Source organism: Parasteatoda tepidariorum, chromosome 1 (genome assembly GCF_043381705.1).
Source record: "Parasteatoda tepidariorum isolate YZ-2023 chromosome 1, CAS_Ptep_4.0, whole genome shotgun sequence".
Taxonomy (NCBI): domain Eukaryota; kingdom Metazoa; phylum Arthropoda; class Arachnida; order Araneae; family Theridiidae; genus Parasteatoda; species Parasteatoda tepidariorum.
Window position 1 is genome coordinate 38,723,878 of NC_092204.1, and position 19,778 is coordinate 38,743,655.

The following is a 19,778-nucleotide window of genomic DNA, read 5'->3' on the forward strand; positions in this document are numbered from 1 at the left end:
ATATATATATATATATATATTTATGATTAATCTCCTCAACTATTTGTAGTATCTATTTTATACAAAATTAGCGTTAAATATCCATAGATTTCAAAAAATAATTATTAGCTTTTAAGGCTATGATTTTTTTTCCAATCAGGCTCTGTACCTTTCACCAAGTTATTTACTGAATACAAAGAAAAGGAAAAATATCTAATTTCTTGATCGAGTATTAGTTTTTTTTTTCTTGACAGAAATTATTTATAGTGAAACATGAATTACTAACAAGAAAAAATAAATTATATTTTTATATTATTATATTTTTATATAAATTATATTTATATATATTTTATACTTTTTGCACTTCATTACAAAAATAGTTTGATGACGTATCATCATCTTCAACCTTGTGCTCATAAATAATGAAAATTTAATAATGTGTACATAATTATTTTTGACCAAATAACATTACTCTCAATTCGCAATCACTTATACAATACCATTATTACTGATCAAAATTGCGATGGCATGTCTTCGGATCATCCTCAGGGATGTTTCCCAGACCGTCGCCAATAGCCTATTGTGTAACTCTAGTGCGACGTAAATAATCTACAACAACAACATTACACTATTGGTTGATAATTAGTAATAATAATAATTATTATTTAAAATGAAACTTCATGTTAATTGAGTTTTCACACGCTGTTAATTGTTTTTTAACAGCTGGTAAATTGAATCAAGAATATCGTAAGGCTCAATGGAAGGGCCTTCCTTATCCTATCCTATGGGCAGTAGAGTATTTCACCATCGATGAAGGAAATTTTAGGCATGGTCGATATTACAGAACCGCTGGGTGGTACTGCCATATTGCCTTGTGGTAAGCATTACTTAATAGTATATAGTTTAAATATGCTCGTATAAATATCTATAGTTTAAAATTCATATTTGAATTTGAATTTATTTATTGTATAATTTCGTTGGAGGAAAAAAAAGCAAGAATTGTTGGGTTGGGATTTTGACGTCTTTAACTGAAACTTAAAAGTGTGATCCACTATACTAAAATATGTTAAAGTATTCAAAACCTTCAAATTTGAAAATAATTGAAAATGCTGATAAATTCAAATGTTATTATTGTCAAGGGTCGAAGTTATCCTAAAATCTTAGAACAATACTGTTTTCATATTAAAAAAGGATGCAAAATTGCCTCATGAATTGATAAGAGTATGACTATCACAATCTATGAACTCTTAAATGATATATGTATTCAGAAAAAAACTGTCCAATATGCATATTTTATAAAAATATTAGTAACTGATATATGAAAAATAAAATTGTACTCCTCAAATACTACCACTTTTTATTTCAAAAATAATACCCTAACCGATGAAGTCAAAACTCCATGCACTATAGGAGATTCTCTGGCACAGCGGTAACACCCGCTAAAGCGCTGTGCTTGGTGTGAAGGTAGCGGGTTCAAACCCCACTGTTACTCTTGATGTATCTTCGTGCTGTCTTTCACTGTAATGTGATTCTTTTTGACAAATTTTTATAAACCTTAATTGAGCACACAAGCCTGCAATTGTTTGTTGTATCACTAAACCAAACCTAACGCTGCACCATGCATTTAGGGCACATAAAAAATGAATATCTAACTATATTTAATTTTAAGTTATTGATGTAGGTAAATATTTTTGACTATAATAAATAAAAATTCAGCCAATTCACAGAACCAATCTAAACGTGATTGTTCTCGTATGTACAGAGGCTTGCATTACATGAGACATATTAAATCTAACTAAATATCTCAATTTCCGTTAAATTTCATACTGTCATAATTTTGCACCAAAAGCAATTGTTTCTTTTTTAATAGATTTCTAACAAATTCCACAAATAAAAATTACAGTTTAATTTTTTAACATATTTATTTATTATTTTTTTAAGTGTTATAATTTTTTTTTGTTGTCATTTTTTAACCTTGTAAATCTAGTCTTGAGCAGTTTAAGACGGAAAGGATAAAACCAACTGTATTTATCAATTCAATTGTTTGTTTTTGTTAAGTGTATTTGATTAAACATTGATCCACATTTTCTGTAATAAGTTAATAAACTTGTATTTTATTTAATTGTGACTTTCTCGATTTTTTTTAATTGATTAAATGAAACCTGTACAAAACCTAGCTATGGGCAACTTAACTGTTTTGGACAAAGATGAGTATAGCTTTTTTTATGGTTTCAACCTGTATTGATCTGCCTGTCATAGACTGATGACTGTCATGCTTTAGTCTGGCATAAGATTAAAAAAACTGTTTTGGACTAGTCGGTAAAAAAAAAACATGGTTTTAACCATTTTGTCTTAAACTGTGGCAACTTTTAAAGTAATATCGAAATGAATATTTTGTTAGCCGTTTTCGTCAAAGAATACATTTGACTATAGGGCGGCCGGGTTTTGCCTACTTGGCAATTCTAATAAAAGCTATTACGCTTTTGTGTTTTTCTGATTTTATTTATTTTATCACATTATATAAACCATTTTAATTTACTTGTTCTTTTCTAAGGTTGGCATTTCCTCTTTGGTTATTATCAAACATTCTATTCTTCATGGTCATTCGTTACGGTGCCTATTTTCTCAGCTTGACAGGAGGCTGTTTGTTACTAGCAAATGTTCTATTCTGTTTCATCAGAAACCCAGTACCAGTCGAATTGCATTTTCAATCAAAGCCACTTGTACTACATTATGGGTGGTGCTACTGGCTTGTCCTCTTCACAGGTTAGTTTTTCAGTTATTTAACGTTTAACCTGATGATTTGCGTTCTTTTCTTTATGGCCGATTTCAAAAGCGCATCATAATCTGACCAGAATTATAATTGGAGAAGGTATTCTAAAATAATCTTTAAAACATTTCATTCCGTGACGAACATTCTATTAAATAGAATGGAATCAAATTTTGTATAAAGGTAGTATAAGCTATGCCTTTCACTCCAACACGTGATGAGCAAAAAATCTGAAATAAGAATTTTAACGATATTTTTAGCCGGAACAGTAGAGACACTAGACGACTAGACAGAGAGACGAACAGGGCAAGATGCGGCATACAAATCATTGCGCTTTCTTCTTCCTTCTCGTTATAGACTGGCAGCTTTTAGTAGATTAGAAATAAATATACTGAAACACCGAAAATATACAAAAATAACCTTTTCTTCATCGCAGCTTAACGCTGCCGGTATTAGTGTTAAAAATATTGTTCCAATTGCAGTTTTAGTTCCTTACTATGAGGATCTCGTTTTAGCGGGAAAAAGTTTTGGTTTCGAACTATCGAGACTATGAGAACTTGATCGCCGTTTATTATCGTTTATAACACTACAGAGTGCCTACCACCTTCTAATGCCTTTGTATCAAATATTATTCCATTCTCTTACACGGTGTGCTCGACAGGGAGTCTGGTGTAGATTTAAGGCATCATGTGTATTTTATAATCACCATGTATTAATTTTAACTTTCTGTATTAGTCCACATACTGTTTGAATATTTTAAAGTAAAAGTAGTTATTTTCTAAAGTTGAAGTACTGGGTGTTTAAAAAGAAATCAATAATTTAAAAAAATGAAGTTTTTTATTTATTTATTTATTTATTTATTTATTTTAAAAAGAAGAAAAAAGAGAAGTACGGAACGAGGCAGAAATACACAGTTTACTACATTCTACTTAAAAATCCGGATAATTTATTCTCACCAAGTTCATCAACAGAGTGCTGCTGAGAGGAAAAAAAAATTATAAGACAAAGTTTTCTACTGCATGTCAGACCATTCCAAGTAAAATATTTGCACATGCATCTGTAAACTTTATCCACAGACTATATCAGGTTAAAGTAAATATTGGTTATTTTGGAAACATTGCTTTATAATTTTACTTAAGTAGCAGCTCTTTGAAGAATTTTGTTATCAATGTGGAAACATTTTGAGACAAGTGTTATTCCTTATTAGAGATGAAGCAAACCGCATATATTTCTATTTCCACCCGTTTTTTTTTAATTGATTTTTTTAAGTCGTAGATTTTAATTTTGGAACACGCGATATTTAAACGTATGAATAATTCAAAAAGAGTTTTAATTTTATTATTATTTTAGGCATCTTGTGTGAGCTTCTGACAATCATAATAATTTTTATGGATCTGCGTTATCCAGAAGAACTATCAGAATTTTTTGGAACAGATATTCTCCAAGATTATGAAGACTTTTACGTTGGTAATTTATTCCCTGTTGGTAAATAAACTTAATTATAAAAGCTTTTATTGTAGTTTTAAAGATACGAAAACCAGCCCTCATGGCATTCAAATGCAAGTAACTACTATTTTCCATGAATCATACTTATTTCTTTAGATCCAGTTGAATTAGGCCTCATTCCTCCTGAAATAAAAGCAGGTCCTTCTCCTGATTATGGCACCGTCAGCAGAAGACCTTCACAGGTAAATACTTCAGAAACGCATTAGAAATACAGCACTTCCTCATCACAACTTCACCCACGATTCCATTATTCCCAAATATATATATATGTATATATATATACCACGAGACNAATACCTTATTATATATATATATATATATATATATAAAAATCATAAATGCTCACGTTTTTTTCCTTTTTTTTCTTCTTTTTAACAAAATATCTTTATCCTACAAAATATACAAACAGAAAATAAAAATAAAATCTTTATTGTGCCCATATAAATTAATATTGAACTAAATTAATATTGAATAATATTGACATAAATATATAGGTGTCTTCAAATCGTAAAATTTTTCTAGGACGTCTGCTGATTTGTCCACAAATCATGTTTTGTAAATCAGGACACCTTATCTAAATGTGACCTTATGAACTAGGGTAAATAATGAAAATCATCACTTCCACGTACCATATGTTATGCGTTTTGACATGTGTGTGGTTCTTAAACTAACTACGAACTAACCGTGACACAGATTACCCAAACAGCTCTGGCTCATATACTTTACATATAATAGTATCTCTTATAAATAATTGTGAAAGTGTAAACTAGTTGAATGTGTGGAAAGCACATAAGGTCATCATTGCGTATGAGCCTATTTTACTTCCCAGACTAGCATGTACCTCTCGATCAGAAGCTGTGTGGCGGGGGAGGGGGCGCTTCATTATAATAAGAGCTCTCTGTGCCTTAAACACTGTGACATCGCTGTTTGATTATAACTTAGCGGGGGAAACTGTCCAGTGATAAACCGAAATTTGTTAAGGGAACTTTATTTATTTTTGCTTAGTTAATTAGTTATTTGTTAAACTAAATATCACATATTGAGAAACACTTACTTTTTACAGGAAGTGTATGCTTTGCGTAAACGTACCATGTCATCTCGATTTCAAAGAGCTTCTCAAAGAAGACCCATGCCAACTCCAAGAGATAAGGAACGTCTAATCAAAGGCCAAACCGTGAGAGCATCTGAATTGCCTGTTTACGAAAATCTGAATCTTACAAGGTAAATAAATAAATGCGTCACGGAAATTTCTTACATGGTGTTCCGTAATCCTCGTCCTCTCTCTATATATTTTTGAAATCCTTAACAAATATGAAATTCCATAAGTTTGCACAATAGAGGACGAAAATTATTACATTAAAATTTGACTAACACAAAATAAGAAACGAATAAGATTCAAATAAGATCAAAATAGAAACAATTTATTAAAACCTGTTTCAATGCCGGAGGATATGTAGAAAAAGGGGAATGTGTTTATCAAAAACACCTTTTAACTTCTTGCGGTATTCAAACTAGTTTGAATTTTTTTTTAAATCCCGTTTTCTTTAATTGATATTTGTCAGATTTTTTTGCTTTTTCGCTGCTTAAATATTAATGTGCGACCTCTAATGTGTCTTAGTTTTGGATTCATTTTGACAAGGAATCTAAAACTATTTTTCAAAGGTGGGGATTACAGAATACCCCATAGTCTTTCAATATAATTCTATGAAAAAGGTAAAGCTATAAGATAAATAAGTGCAATCGTTGGATTAAAATACATATTACATAGTATCTTTTTTTGTTTGAAGTTGAAGTTTAATAAAATTGAATTTGATTTCAATGAAATAAACTTCCAACTATCCGCGGCGTGATAAATGCGGATAAAATAATTCTGACGAGAATCCGTAAAACAGTCAAAACGTAATAATCTAATTCGTTTCTTTTTCTTTTTTTTTCTTCTTCTTCTTTTTTTTTCTTTCTTTTTTTGTAATTTACTTTTCTTGCCAACATAATGCCAATGAAACAAAATATTTATCACAGCTAAAAATGAAAGGTCAAAAGATCGCGACTTTACTGTGAAACATAAAATTAGGCAGACTAATTAACATAGAAATGGAATAGAATAGAATGTCGCATGAATAAAATGTGCGACGGAATTTCTTACAGTTAAATATCGCCGGCGCGAACAAAATATCGTGGTACAGAATCTTACGGGAACAAGATTGCTTGTGACAAAATTTTACGTTAACCAAACATTATACGACATAAACATGACGAGTGCAAAATATCAATGAACTGAATCACGGTCGCCATTATCTCCAATAAGCATTTCAGGATTTTGTTTTAAGACAAAATCTAAGATGATAACCATAAATTGAACACCCCTATAAAAATGGGATAGCAAATATGTGTACCGTCCCGTTCATATTCATGAGTGGTGATAAAAACCCTCATATTTTTTCCACAATATAGCTACTGAGATGTTGTTAAGGTTAATAGTGATTAAAAAAAATAATAAAATAAAATTTAGCAATATATGATCGAAAACTTTAAACTTTTCAAAAAGTTGGTTTAGAAGTAAGAATAAACAAGTTCACTCTAAATTATTATAGTGTTGATAATTTTTTAAACAAAAGTTATAAAATTTATTTATAAAATATGTTAACATGCGAGTAAATTTGTAATTTGACTAATCACAATCTTATTTATAATCATTGTGATTCTAGAATAGATCAAAAGAAATAAACTCGGATAAAAATTTTAGGATTTTCATTCATTTAGTTTTTTGAGGATATTATATAGATGGATAACTGTATAAAACTAAACACAAGTAGCGCTAAGAGTTAAAATTTGTCATAAATCTTCCGGGTTACTACTTGCGATTTATTTTTCGATTAAGCTCGAAAAGTGAGCCATTCCTAATTATTATACTTGTAGTGTTAACAATATAACACGTTCTTTCATATTTATTTTTAACGAATCAAACAACAAACAAATTTGGTAGAGACTCCACAAATATGCTATGATGCTATTCAAAAAATAACACACGGTGTTATTTTACATAAATATAGCCTAATAAGAGATAACACTCAAAATATGGTAAACCTTACGCTTTACTTATGATGTGATGTTAATCATTATTTTGAATTTATTTACAGCTCACGATTTTTGGAATTTATGAATTACAGAAAACTCTTATGAATGGTAAAATCACGGCCCAAAATTAAGCGCAAATCACAATGATAAAACTTCCTAGAATATCAAGCCTGTTTACACATTTTTTTTCTTCCAATGATCACCTGGGTTGTCATTTCGTCAATTCAGGCGTATCCGGACAAATATGATGGCCACTCTTTCAGGGACACCATATTAGATGGACCAACGTTGCTCCCACAGTAAGGACAGATAGTACTGAGAATAAAAGAACATCCATGTCTTGTCCGGGATTCGAACCTAGAACCTTTCTGACGCAATGTATATGAAGAACCTAGAACCTTTCTGACGCAATATGTGTGAACAGGTCATTCACATATATTGCCTCGTAAACATAACATAAGTGTGGGGATACACACTGAAAGTTGTCTCTATTTCTTCCAGATTTTGGAAGCTATTTATTGCTTTCATTCAGTCCTTCATTCATTACTCTATTAACGACAATAATATTCTAATAAATTTTACTGTAGAGAATATTCTCCCAGTCTAACTTCTAACTAACTTCTTGAATCTAACTTCTTGACGCGGTTCCAAGTAGAAAGGAAATGTCAAGCATCACTGGCTGCGGTCCGTAAGCGGGTAGGTAGCCACTTTGATCTGCCTGCGTAGGGACCGAGGGTGCGTCATATCGGTCCTTGTTATATTGTTTTACAGTAAAGTGCTCAATTTCACGCGCAGGTCGCCGGGCTACCAAAACGGAGAAGTCATCCCCTCTGCAGTGGATCAAAATTGTGATGGTATGTCATCAGTTAAAAACTGGTCTTTTCAATTAAAGTAATTTTTTTACTACTAATTTTTGACGTTTCTTCTAGAAAGTCCCAAACTTGTGAAAAAACTAGTTTTTCCAAACAAATTAGAATGGTTATTAAAAATTTAAAAAAACAGCTTCTTATTTTTGTTACATAATGATTATCATTATTTTGTCGTTTTTATGTTAGTTACATTAAAATATACTCGTTTCAGGTTTGATCCAATTGGTGAAGAAGATGAAGCCAAAGATGGATCCTTTGAAAACATTCTTCTCAGGGACATTGAAAGCTTAAGCAAATAATCGAAATGTGAAATATTGTCATTTTGTGAATGATTTGATAGTTATAAAATAATTTTGATCACTTATCACGTTTTTGTTTGTTTGTCAACTTCTCTTTTCCTATTATCTGTTTTATTATCTTTAATTTTGTATTGTGTGATTCTTTTATTGTGTTATTCTGTATATGCGATCTTTCATACGTTTTTGGATCTATAAATGTTGTTCTTTTATTTAAAATTCTTGTGATAAATTGCTCAAATAATTAGTTTCTGTTGTTGAAAAATTAATAGTTCATTTTTTAGAATCTCAACATAAAGTAAATAGGAAAGATGGTAACAAAAAGTTAAATCGTGATACTAATCCAAATCCTTTAAAAATTTCTCCACAAAGACTGAAATGGATACTTTGTACAAAACCAGGATCAGTTTTAGATGAGCTTAAATATAAATTTATTGATTCTTCTCCATTTTTATAATTATTAAAGAAACAAAAACGTGTATGTTTCTATCTAGTAATGAATAATATTTTTCTTTCAAGTACACAAGAATAATAAAATTTTTAATGAATTTGTTCAAGTATTAAAAAAAAAGATCCGAAAATCAAAGTAAATCGATGTACACAAACACACTTTTCTTTACAAATTATCCTAGTTGAGGTTAGCGTCGTTTGTAGCAATAAGTTTCTAGATCTAGTAGCTCTTTCGCATTGGTGGAAGTTTTTGCTCCAAAATGGCGGATAAGTCGGCCTTTCTAATTCAGGGGCTCTACATGAAACTATAGAGTTAGTCAAATCAGAGGCTGAACTTGAGTGGAGTAAATTAATAAATTCTCGAAACTCTATAGTTGCGAATGGCATCAAATTTCATGCACTATTACTATTAAATGATTCGTATTTTACAATGCCTCACATCAAAGTTCCTCTTTCCTAGGAATGGAGAAGTATGCAGCTATTCAGAATTACGCTTTTCTATAATTTATAGAGGAGCAATTTGGGTGAAGATAGCGAATATATGGTTCAAATTTTGAAAATGAACAAGTAGGAGGGTTACTTTTTTGGTGAAAACTTTCTAGCTGGCTATTTTGCATTGCATCGGAAAATGCCTAAGTGTACTTAAAAATGTCTCACATTTTGTAATTTAAGTGTTTTTCCTATTTTATTAGCGATTGTTAAAGAAAAGTTTTCGAATCAAAATAAATTATAATATGCGCAATACTTTTAATTATTTACTTTTGATTGCCAGTCATAAAAAAGCAAGAATTCGTTTATATTAATTAAATATGATTTTACTTAACAATTAAAACTTTTGAATCTAAGATTCCATTTCTTAATAGAGTGTAAAAATAAAAGAAAAAATTGCAATTGATAATTTCTATTTATTATTTTGGTTAAAATTCATAAGGGACAAATAAAATATAATTACTTATTTCATTCAAACTATGTAATTTGTTAATGAAAATTATGTAGTTTTTAGGAAATATTAGTACTGTTAATGCTGTGCACATCTTTGTTTAGTTTCGCAGTATTTTTTACGAAACTTTTAACTTTAATATTTTTAAAACATGCTTTGCAAATTGGGACCCTAGGCTGTCTGCTATACAAATAACGTGATTGTAGTTAATTTTAACCAATGCAAAAAATTTCATGAGTTATATAACAATAAAAACATCGAATTTCAAGGAAAGACTAAACTGAACGTAAAACCACTGTATCTAGACAAAAATGCAAATCTTGTATATCAAATACGTAAGTGTACACGTGTGTGTAGGCGGAGCCAGTAGAGAAACCGGCTTTATAAGTGCACGTAATTTAAGACGCATTTCGTTTGCTAGCACACCTCGGCAAATTTCTTGGTGTTATTTTGCAGCAATAGGTTAAATTCAAATTGTAACAGTAAAAATGATTTACCACCAACGTATAAATGATGGAATGAGGTGGTGAATTGGGGGAGGCTAGAAGCAGGCCAATATCAGGTCCAGATTTGTAGAGAATTCAATTTAATTCCCAGTGTCATGTGTAATTTATGGAAACAGTTCGAGGATACCGGATCCATCGAAAGAAAGCCTGGGCAAGGTCGTCCAAGAGCCACGAGGTCCAGAGAAGATCGCTATCAAGGGTGATTGTTTCCAAAAGACTTCATGAGAGAGGACTGTTTGCAAAAAGACCTGCTGTTTGCCTCCCGCTCACTTCTACGAACAGGAGTATCCGTGCGGCATAGTGCAGAGAGCATAGAGATTGGAATATGGATTAATGGGTGACCGTTCTCTTCACTGATGATTCCCGGTTCAGCCTAAGCATTGATCTCGTCATATGTTGATATGAAAAGAACCAGGGACCCGCTCCCTACCCTCCAATGTCCACGAAATAGACCATGATGGCTGAGCAGGTTTAATGGTCTGGGCAGGCACCATGTTGGATGGCAGCACACCTCTCCATGTCTTTGTAAGAGGCTCTGTGATTGGTGTGAGGTAGAAGGATGAGGTCTCTGAGTCCCATGTTCGCTTTTTCTGGGGTGCAGTTGGCCATGAGTTCATTTTAATGGACGATAACGGGGGGCCACATAGAGCTCTTCTGGTCGACGAATTTCTAGAGAATGTGGATATTCGCCGGATGGATTAGCAAGCCGGATCTCCAGACCTCAACCCTATAGAGTATGTCTAGGACGTTCCGGGGAAGGCAATTGCAACTCGCTACCCCCTCCGAGATCCATCCAGGGAATGAAAACAGCGTTGCTGAACAAGTGGGACCAATTGATAAACTGCCTTATTTCAAGTATGAAATATCACTGCAAGGCCTGTATATCTGCAAGAAGTGACCATACCCCCTATTAACCCTTTTTTTGCTTATTCTGCATCCGCTGTCTCGTACCTTCCGATTCCAAAGAGCGTTACGCACGCTCATTGATGTGTATGACAATTGTTGAATGGTTATTTGTTTTTCATTATATCAATGTATATACATATCAAATCTCATTAAAATCGGTCCAATATTTCCGAAGAAAATCGGCCAAATCTGTGTCTATACCAGTGTAATATGATTCAAAAAAGTATGGAATGTAAAGTTTGAATAGACCTTTCATAATAGATCATTAAAGTTGGTAGAGTGACTTCGCAGGCATTAGGTTATAACTCCAATATGAAGATAAGATATATATTTTTTTTGTTTATTTACAAATACTTTTCCGATGTGTTTTAGATGTTCCTTCCATTAAGAAAAAATAAGGGATTCCATTCTGTTTTCGCTTGCATAAAAAAGAAGTTGTTGATGAAAGTTCTAGAAATTAAGTAAATAGGTATTTTATTTACATCGCAATAGAGCTGCACAATGGGCTATTGGTGACGATCTGGGAAACATTCCAGAGGATGATCCGAAGACATACCATCACAATTGTGATCCACTGCAAAGGGGATGACTCCCCTGCTTTAAATGCGCGCGATGTCGAGCATTTTACGGTAGAACAGTTTAACGAGGACTGATACCGTGCACCCATGGTTCCTAAGCAGGCTGATCAAAGTAGTCAACCACCCGCTTATAAACAGCTGTCAGTGATGCTTGACTTCGGTGTTCTACCAGGAACCGTGTCTTTACGATCAGTCCACTGCGAGACTTCTGCTAGCAGTCATTAGCTTCAAATAATAAAAAATTCACCAATTATCGACCGTTTTTACTGGATGAGAAAATATTGCGGAGAGGCTAATGAGAATCCGATTCGTGACCCACGAAAAATTGTCAATCTCACGTTTATCAGTTGTTTCAGGCAGTGAGAATGGCCCTAAGAACTTATGCATCAACAATCGCATGCGTGATATATATGCAGCAAGAATGACTCCTTGGTAGAGGCAGGAATATTTTTTTAAATACACCCATTCATTGTTGTACTGCAAATTGAGTTGTACGTTTGCTTTTACCCTACATATAATTATTCACGTGGATTGGCAATTTTCATTCCGTTTTTTATTTGTTTGGATTTAGCTGGAGTGGAAGCAGCTGCATTACGATCGACTACGCGGTATTTAGAAAATCCTTGTTGATATAAATATTAATATCAACAAATATGAGGCGAAGATCACCAAATATTTTAATTACTGGTACGGCATTTTAATAAATAAACTTCATTATAGGTTTTTACTTGTTTTTTTTTCTCTCCTATCATTGATTTTATTAATTTCATATCATTGCATCAGCCACGTGGTTTTCTACCTCTTATTAAAATAAATATTTATTCTATATGTATTGTTTATTTTTCTTTTGCCGGAAGCATATAGTATCATCATTATGATTCTCCTAATTTTATTTTAAATCTTTTACGTTAGTTTTAAAATGATTCCAAATTAAAGTGATGCAATTATCTACACATGTTTCATTTTATGATTTCTGATATTTTTATGTGCATTAAATCTTGTTACTCCCTAGAAAAGGAATTCATTATTCCTTTTATTCTCGACTTTGTTGTATATTTTGGTTTTTAAGTTCTGCCATATTTAAGATAAAACTCTTTCCTTGAAGTTTATTGTAGTAAATATTATTCCCTGTTAATTTCGTAGAGTGTGTGTGCTTTAAATTCGTTTCAAATAATTTTATTTAAATTAAACTTATCTTGATTTTTATGGCTGAAATAACCTTACGTTTGTATTTATGTTTCATTCTTCCTATTTTTTATATTAGAATTTTGTGTTTAAAGTATCAAAACAAGTAAATGTCCTATGACTGACTATATTTCTATTTGTAATGTCTTACTAACTGTAAGTTTTATTGTATGCAAAATAATTTAATCCAATAGTTATATTAGAAAATAATTTAGAGGACAATATTTAATTAATGGAATATTCTTTATATATTATCAGATAAACTTAATTTTTAACAATTATTAGATAATATATATTTATAGTCTAAGATTAATATTGTTATTTTAGGTACTCCTGGTACAGGGAAATCTACTCTGTCTTCAGAAATTAGTGAAATAGCATCGTTAGAATGGATAAATATTGGAGAAATTGCAAAGAGTTCGAATTTGTTTGATGGTTATGATGAAAGTCTTCAATGCCATATTTTAGATGAAGACCAGGTACTTTTTTTTGATAAAATCCAAAGATAATTTTTATGTACAGTGAGTCATAATTTGTTTAAAATATTTTACAACATTTTAAAGTCATCAATTTATCAAATTTTGAAATTGTCTCTGAGTTAATTTAATAAGAGTCTGAGTTAGTATAAAGGCTAAACTTTGATTAATTGAAACTGAAGCAAAATATTTAAATGCTGTTTGTATTGACAAATATTGGGCTGAAATAAATTTAAAGTGAGATTGCTAAGCAAAAAGATGAGATTATTTTTGCGACAATTATGTTTCTTAGCATTATAAAATCAGTATAAGTAATGAAAGAAAATTCATTTGAGTTTTTTATTGTATACATTTTTTTTGTGTTCTAAAGTTTAATGAAATGTAATAGGCATTTTGCTATAAATGCTTAATATATAACGAAAATTCACATTTTTTTGGTCTTGATTGAGGGGACCAATTTGGCACCTCTCATTTTGTAGCTATAATTTTAAAAAAAGCTTATTGAAAGTTGAATTTTTCTGATTTTTTTTATGGTTTGGTCAAATTTAAATACTTGTTTAATCATTTATGTATTAATCTTATAGAACCATATACCCAGGGGTTGAAAATTTTTTATGTTCCTAGTTAGTCCCCTTAATGAGATTGTCAAATATGCTTCTAACATGAAAGTTAAATGTATGGTCATTATAAATTAAATGCTTTGTTGCAATGAAATCATTATTTGGGAAAGTTTTAGATTGCTGCGTAATTTATATTTCTTAATGACAAACAGCTTGTAACATAAATATTTAAAGTTATTTAGTTAAAAATCCCTAAATAATTTACTGCATTAACACTGAGAAAAAGAAATGTATGGTCAAAACTGCTATAATATGGTAAGTTTAACCCCATATCTAGACTCTTTTGTAATGAAATGATTTTGGTTAAAATTAACATAAAATATGGTTTCATAATATGTGATGAAATCTGGTAAATGTGTTGAAATTTAATAACTTTATCATGATACCTTAATGGCATGAAAACTATTTACTTGATTAAATTTACTTTTTAATATTTTTTATGAAATGGTAATAATAACTATTGTATGTCTGAATTTCTGGTCAACCACTACTTTGCAAACAAAACAATTTCAGGATGAATGGTATAAATGCTGTATAGTTTGGTTTAATGAAAGATACTGTTTATTTTCTTCTTTTTCTAGAAGAAATTCCGTTGCCATAAATTACGGCAATTTTATCAGAATTTTTTCTGGAAATTTAATTCTGAAGTCTATTAGGATAAAATTTAAACTTAATCATTCTGCAATTTTGTTTTTTAAATTCCTATCTAACTTTTGGTTTCTAAAAGATTAATAACATCAAAAAATTTTATAGCACATTAAATAGTGTTAATGAGAGTCTGAGACTATTAAATTCAACCCATTTTCTATAAGAAAAATAAAGATTTTACTCGTCATCTGCAGGTACATATCATGTAATCAATAGATTTTTTTCTTCTCATTTTGCCATGTTTAAGTGTAACAAGGTTCTTATTTAACCAAAATTGATGTCTTTTAAGTGAGTAGCAAAGTTGGAAAAAAAAAAGTAGGTAGCAGAAGTTAGTATAGATGTACATGAATTTCTTCCAGTTTTTATAGATTTTAAATGTCTAGTTTGGAGCCTTGGTGTGCTAGCAAAATTTACAGAGCTCCTTAATGTTATAGTTTATAATCTAAATTTTCAATTGAAATAGCTAATTTTGTTACGTTAACACTTTATGTTCTTTATCAAATTTGTAATACATTTTATAAAAACAAGAAGCAGTACCTACTCAAAGTTACTCAAGTTAATAGGTGCTAATTTGAGTCTTGTAGGATTGTAGGATTTACTTTTTTTATGAATTAAGCATAATATCTAAAATGTACTCATAGCCTTTTTTACAGTATAGAAAAAAATATATCTATACAGTATAGAACCAGTTATCCGGAAATCGGAAGACCAAAAAACGGGAACGAAATTTGACAAATTTTCCCGCCATTTACAAAAAAAAAAATTCCTCATAAGATTTTAGGTTTTTTCTTTCTGTTTTGAAAGATGTTTACCTCGTTACCATCATTTTGGAAATAATCATTGGTGTATTACTTCATCGTTTTTTCTTCTTATTAAGATTATTTCCAATTTTTTTTTCAGTTGGGTTTAACAATAATAAAAAAACGGCTTTTTGTAGCGATTCAGAAAACCGGAAAAATCAGTTATCCGGAATAGCGATGGTCCCGATCGTTCCGGATAATCGGTTCCCTACTGTATATATTTATGAAATATGGTGTACATATTAAAAATGCAAAATTACTACTTTATTTTTAAAGCTTTTAAATCAAAATAAATTAAAATATGCACAATACTTATAATTATTTACTTTTAATTGCCAGTCATAAAAATTTAACCAAGAATTCGTTTATATTAGTTAAATATGATTTTGCTTAACAATATAAAAATAATTTTGAATTCTAAGATGCTATTTAAGAGAGTTAAAATAAAAGAAAAATTGCAATTGATAATCTCTATTTATTATTTTTATGTTAAAAGTCTACTTTATTTTTGATATAATAACAAATTTGGTGCTGATAGTAAATGTTTTTAAACAATAAATCAGTTTATTGAAAGAACAAAAAACCAATTAAAGTGAATGGACTATTGCACTGAACCACAGGACTAATTGAAATTCCTTTCTCCCTTTTTAATTACACAGTAGTAACTAAAACATTGGTGCATTTTTAATATCCATGCAAGTTATGAGTTCCAATATTTTTTTTTCTTTCAATTTTAGCATAAAAAATTGTATGAAAGTATAATTTTAAGATAAAAAATTGATTTTGCAGATAATAAATGAGCTGGAAGATAAAATAAAAGAAGGTGGGAAAATTGTAGACTATCATAGCTGTGACTTTTTCCCTGAAGATTGGTTTGACATAGTGTTTGTTCTAACTACAGATAATACTATACTTTATGATCGGCTTGTTAGAAGGTTTGTATTAATATCGTGTGTGGCTTAATTTTCATGATTATTATTTTTATTCTACCAATCTTACTTTTTTTTTGTATTTGTAGGGGATATTCTGGTAAGAAATTGGAAAATAATATTCAATGTGAAATTTTCCAAACCCTCGTGGATGAGGCTAAAGAAGCATACGATCCTACTATCGTTTTCAAACTGAACAGCAATACCCCTGATGATATGGAATCCAACATTGAAAATATCTGTAGGTGGATTGAGAGCTTTCTTGGCAACAATGCTAATGGATAGTTTATTATTTAATATACTAGATTTTGTATATTTTGTAAATAAGTGCGTGTATATTTGATGTAAATTTTTCCAACTTAAAGTGTCGTAAGTTGGAAATTTTGTCCAAAGAACTTTATTTAAAACAAAAATGCAATACCTAGACCTGCTATATTGCTTCAATTCTCATAGAACCCTGATTATTCTATTCCCTTGACGCCAGAAGTTGGAAAATCAAGATCAGTTCCTTACGTTACTTTTAATAGTCTTTTTTCAAAAAAATTTATTATTAAGTGAAGAAATATTATATAACGACTAAAAGTAGCCTAAATAGAGACTCAAATTAGAGTTAACTGATAAATTTGCACTTCATTGTTCATTCAGTTATAAAAGAAAATGCAATATCATAAAAAAGAATGTTTTAATTTCCTTTTTTTTTATTTTTTGCAGCCAGATTTTGTATTTATTGCTGAAACAGTAATTGGATTCAATTAAGTGTAATGGAAGGGGTATCAGGGTTTAACGGTTTACTATTTATACAATATAACTGAACTACTCATATTGCAGCTTTTCATAATCGACCAGCTAAGTTTTGTTTTGTAAAGGTTCTGTTTGTTACTTTTAATTGTGTATTTTTATTTAACTACTTCTTACTTTTAAAATAATGCTTCATGGTTCATAGTTGTCCTTATACTTCTTATGAAAAATAATCTGTTCTGACCTTGAGCTTTTTTCTTCCTTCCTCCATATATTCAGAACATCCCGTTTTTCTACAAATACAAATTTGGGTATTGAAGAATCGAAAGATTTAAATTTACTACCTAGCATCTTTTTCATTACAATTAAAAATGCTACTAAAAAATTACAAATATTTGACAGTTCAAAATTACGGCCATTCACTAATTACAAGTATTACATAGTTCAGGCATATAGCTTCTTTGTTTCAAACTTTTTGAAAGTTAAGTCATTTAATGAGAACAAAAAATTAACAAGTTTACATTATCAAATTTTTAAATGGTTATTTAAGGGATCATTTGTACAAGAATGTTAAGTGGCATGTTTATTGTGTTTCCGCTCAAGATTATTGAACTCTTACTTTAAAATTAAAGAACTGAACTCTATCAGGGTGTGTAGAGTTTTTACAAAGTGCTTTAAGGTACTTATTTTCGTTCTTAAAAGCCCTTAAAGGTGCTTTTAATAAGTGCTTAATTTCCCCTTTTTCAAAATGAGATTTTTCTTTTACTATGTTTATTTTCACTTCGAATTAAGCAAAAAGACGCAGTTCACATTGACACGTTTCATCGACGTTTTCACAATTAATTCAACCCCAATTTATTTCGCCGTATTGTCAGCCCGGAGCGTATGAAAACGCCATTCGTTTTATATGATTCAAAATTTCATGATTTTTTTCAATTGTTAAAGACAATTCCAAAAGTTTTTTTTTGACATGACGGTTAAAACAAGATAAAACCGTTAATTGTCAAAAACTTTCCAACCATGCCTAATTATAATATTTCTTTTTAAAGTGCTTAAAAATATTTTTTGAGTGCTTGACAATTGCTTATTTTTTGTTAAATAATTTGGCTACACAACCTTGAGTTATTCAGTATTGATAATATTATACTAAAAAATTTCCTTTTCTAAGTAAAATAATTGGGAATTTAAAAGTAGTTGTTTTTATTATTTTCTTGTGGTAAAACTTGCTTTTGTATTTAAGTAGGGCAAATTATACTTTTTATGAATAGCATATATGTATACTGTAACAAAAAAAAAATGTTCTGATACTGCCCTGATTTTTTTTAAAACGTGCCCTAATTTTTTCTTTTGCATGCTGTGAAGCTTGAATGCATTTTATTCCGTTTTATCTTGGTGTTGAAACAAAACACTTTACTAAATGTTTATAAGTAATTATGTATTTATTCGATATATTTATTTTTACTACTAATCTATCCCAGTGAAGATGTGAAATTTGTTATATATTATGAAATATGACTCGATTATGTTTTCTGTCTCATCAATTTACTCACTGGAGAGTATAAGTCCACAGTCTAAAATAGCCCAAAAATAATGGCTAGAAACTAAATAATGTAAAGTGTGAATATAAGTTTATATCTTTTAAACTTGGTTTATCAATAAAGCTCTAAATTGTTTTATTATTTTTAATCTGTACTGTTTTTTAAAATTACATTTTTATATGCATACTCTAAATGAATCTTATCCTGTTGTATCTTATTTTAGTTTCTATTAGTTCAGTTGGGAGATATCTGCCGTTCAAATACCGTTTATCAACACTTTGAATTTACAATATTAATAACGGGAAAAAATCAAGCTTTTGTTTTATTACCACAAAATGCTTTAGCCAACATGTTAAGCTCTGCATAAGTATAGCTCATATTCATTACAGTGGGGACTCATTTTTGTTGTCTTTTATGCCATGTACTTGTGAATTCCTTCATTATTCATTTTAACTTCTGATATTGCATGTACAAATTTATTTTTAGGAAAAACTTTAAAAGGCTAATCATCTTTAAATATAATGTTAAATTCTGATAAAATCATGTGCATATAAGTTAATTTGGATAGGAGTATACCACTGTTTGTTATTATTTTCTTAGCCTTAAAATGTTTTTTCAGATTTTTTTATTTTAAGAATGATTTTGAGCCTAAAAATATGCTGCAGCTGTATGTATGAAATTTCGCTAGTCATACCCTTAATTGGGAAAGAAATATGTTTTGCTAACTACTTCATGCCACTGTTCAGTAAGCTCTCTAAATATCACTAAAACTTTCTAATATACTTTTTAGGTTAATTTTGCAATTGTTGTAGATTTACCTGTTATGAATAGTTTAACAGCTAATGTGAGGTTTAGTTCTTTTATTTTGACTCTGATGCTGTTGAACCAATAGACCACATAAGGGCCTTAACTGATATTAGGGAAATTGTAAATGAGAGATTAAGTCATACAAAAAATAAGTGTACCAAG

General features: G+C 30.2%; 2 protein-coding genes across 2 annotated transcripts in view; both read left to right on the plus strand.

Moving 5' to 3' along the window:
- The window catches only part of LOC107447004 (dual oxidase maturation factor 1), a gene marked incomplete in the record, with an annotated part of 22,395 nt that extends 13,832 nt beyond the window's left edge, over positions 1 to 8,563 (plus strand). The window contains 6 exon segments of the mRNA XM_071178873.1: positions 703 to 856; positions 2,534 to 2,745; positions 4,100 to 4,216; positions 4,352 to 4,437; positions 5,319 to 5,476; positions 8,411 to 8,563. Coding sequence (XP_071034974.1) covers positions 703 to 856; positions 2,534 to 2,745; positions 4,100 to 4,216; positions 4,352 to 4,437; positions 5,319 to 5,476; positions 8,411 to 8,498 — 815 coding nt within the window.
- Positions 8,564 to 12,404: 3,841 nt separating this feature from the next.
- LOC107447018 (adenylate kinase isoenzyme 6) lies at positions 12,405 to 18,957 on the plus strand. Its single transcript, XM_016061827.4, has 4 exons — positions 12,405 to 12,562; positions 13,388 to 13,539; positions 16,394 to 16,539; positions 16,623 to 18,957. The coding sequence occupies exons 1-4, from the start codon at positions 12,529 to 12,531 to the stop codon at positions 16,816 to 16,818; spliced, it is 528 nt and encodes a 175-aa protein (XP_015917313.1). The 5' UTR covers positions 12,405 to 12,528; the 3' UTR covers positions 16,819 to 18,957.
- The last annotated feature ends 821 nt before the right edge of the window (positions 18,958 to 19,778 follow it).

What these genes read in the sequence shown, in the direction of transcription:
- LOC107447018 (XM_016061827.4), top strand. Translation starts at nt 12,529, where the DNA reads ATGAGGCGAAGATCACCAAATATTTTAATTACTG. An exon ending in ACCAAATATTTTAATTACTG is followed by an intron (nt 12,563 to 13,387) that starts GTACGGCATTTT and finishes TTGTTATTTTAG; the next exon opens with GTACTCCTGGTACAGGGAAA. An exon ending in ATATTTTAGATGAAGACCAG is followed by an intron (nt 13,540 to 16,393) that starts GTACTTTTTTTT and finishes TTGATTTTGCAG; the next exon opens with ATAATAAATGAGCTGGAAGA.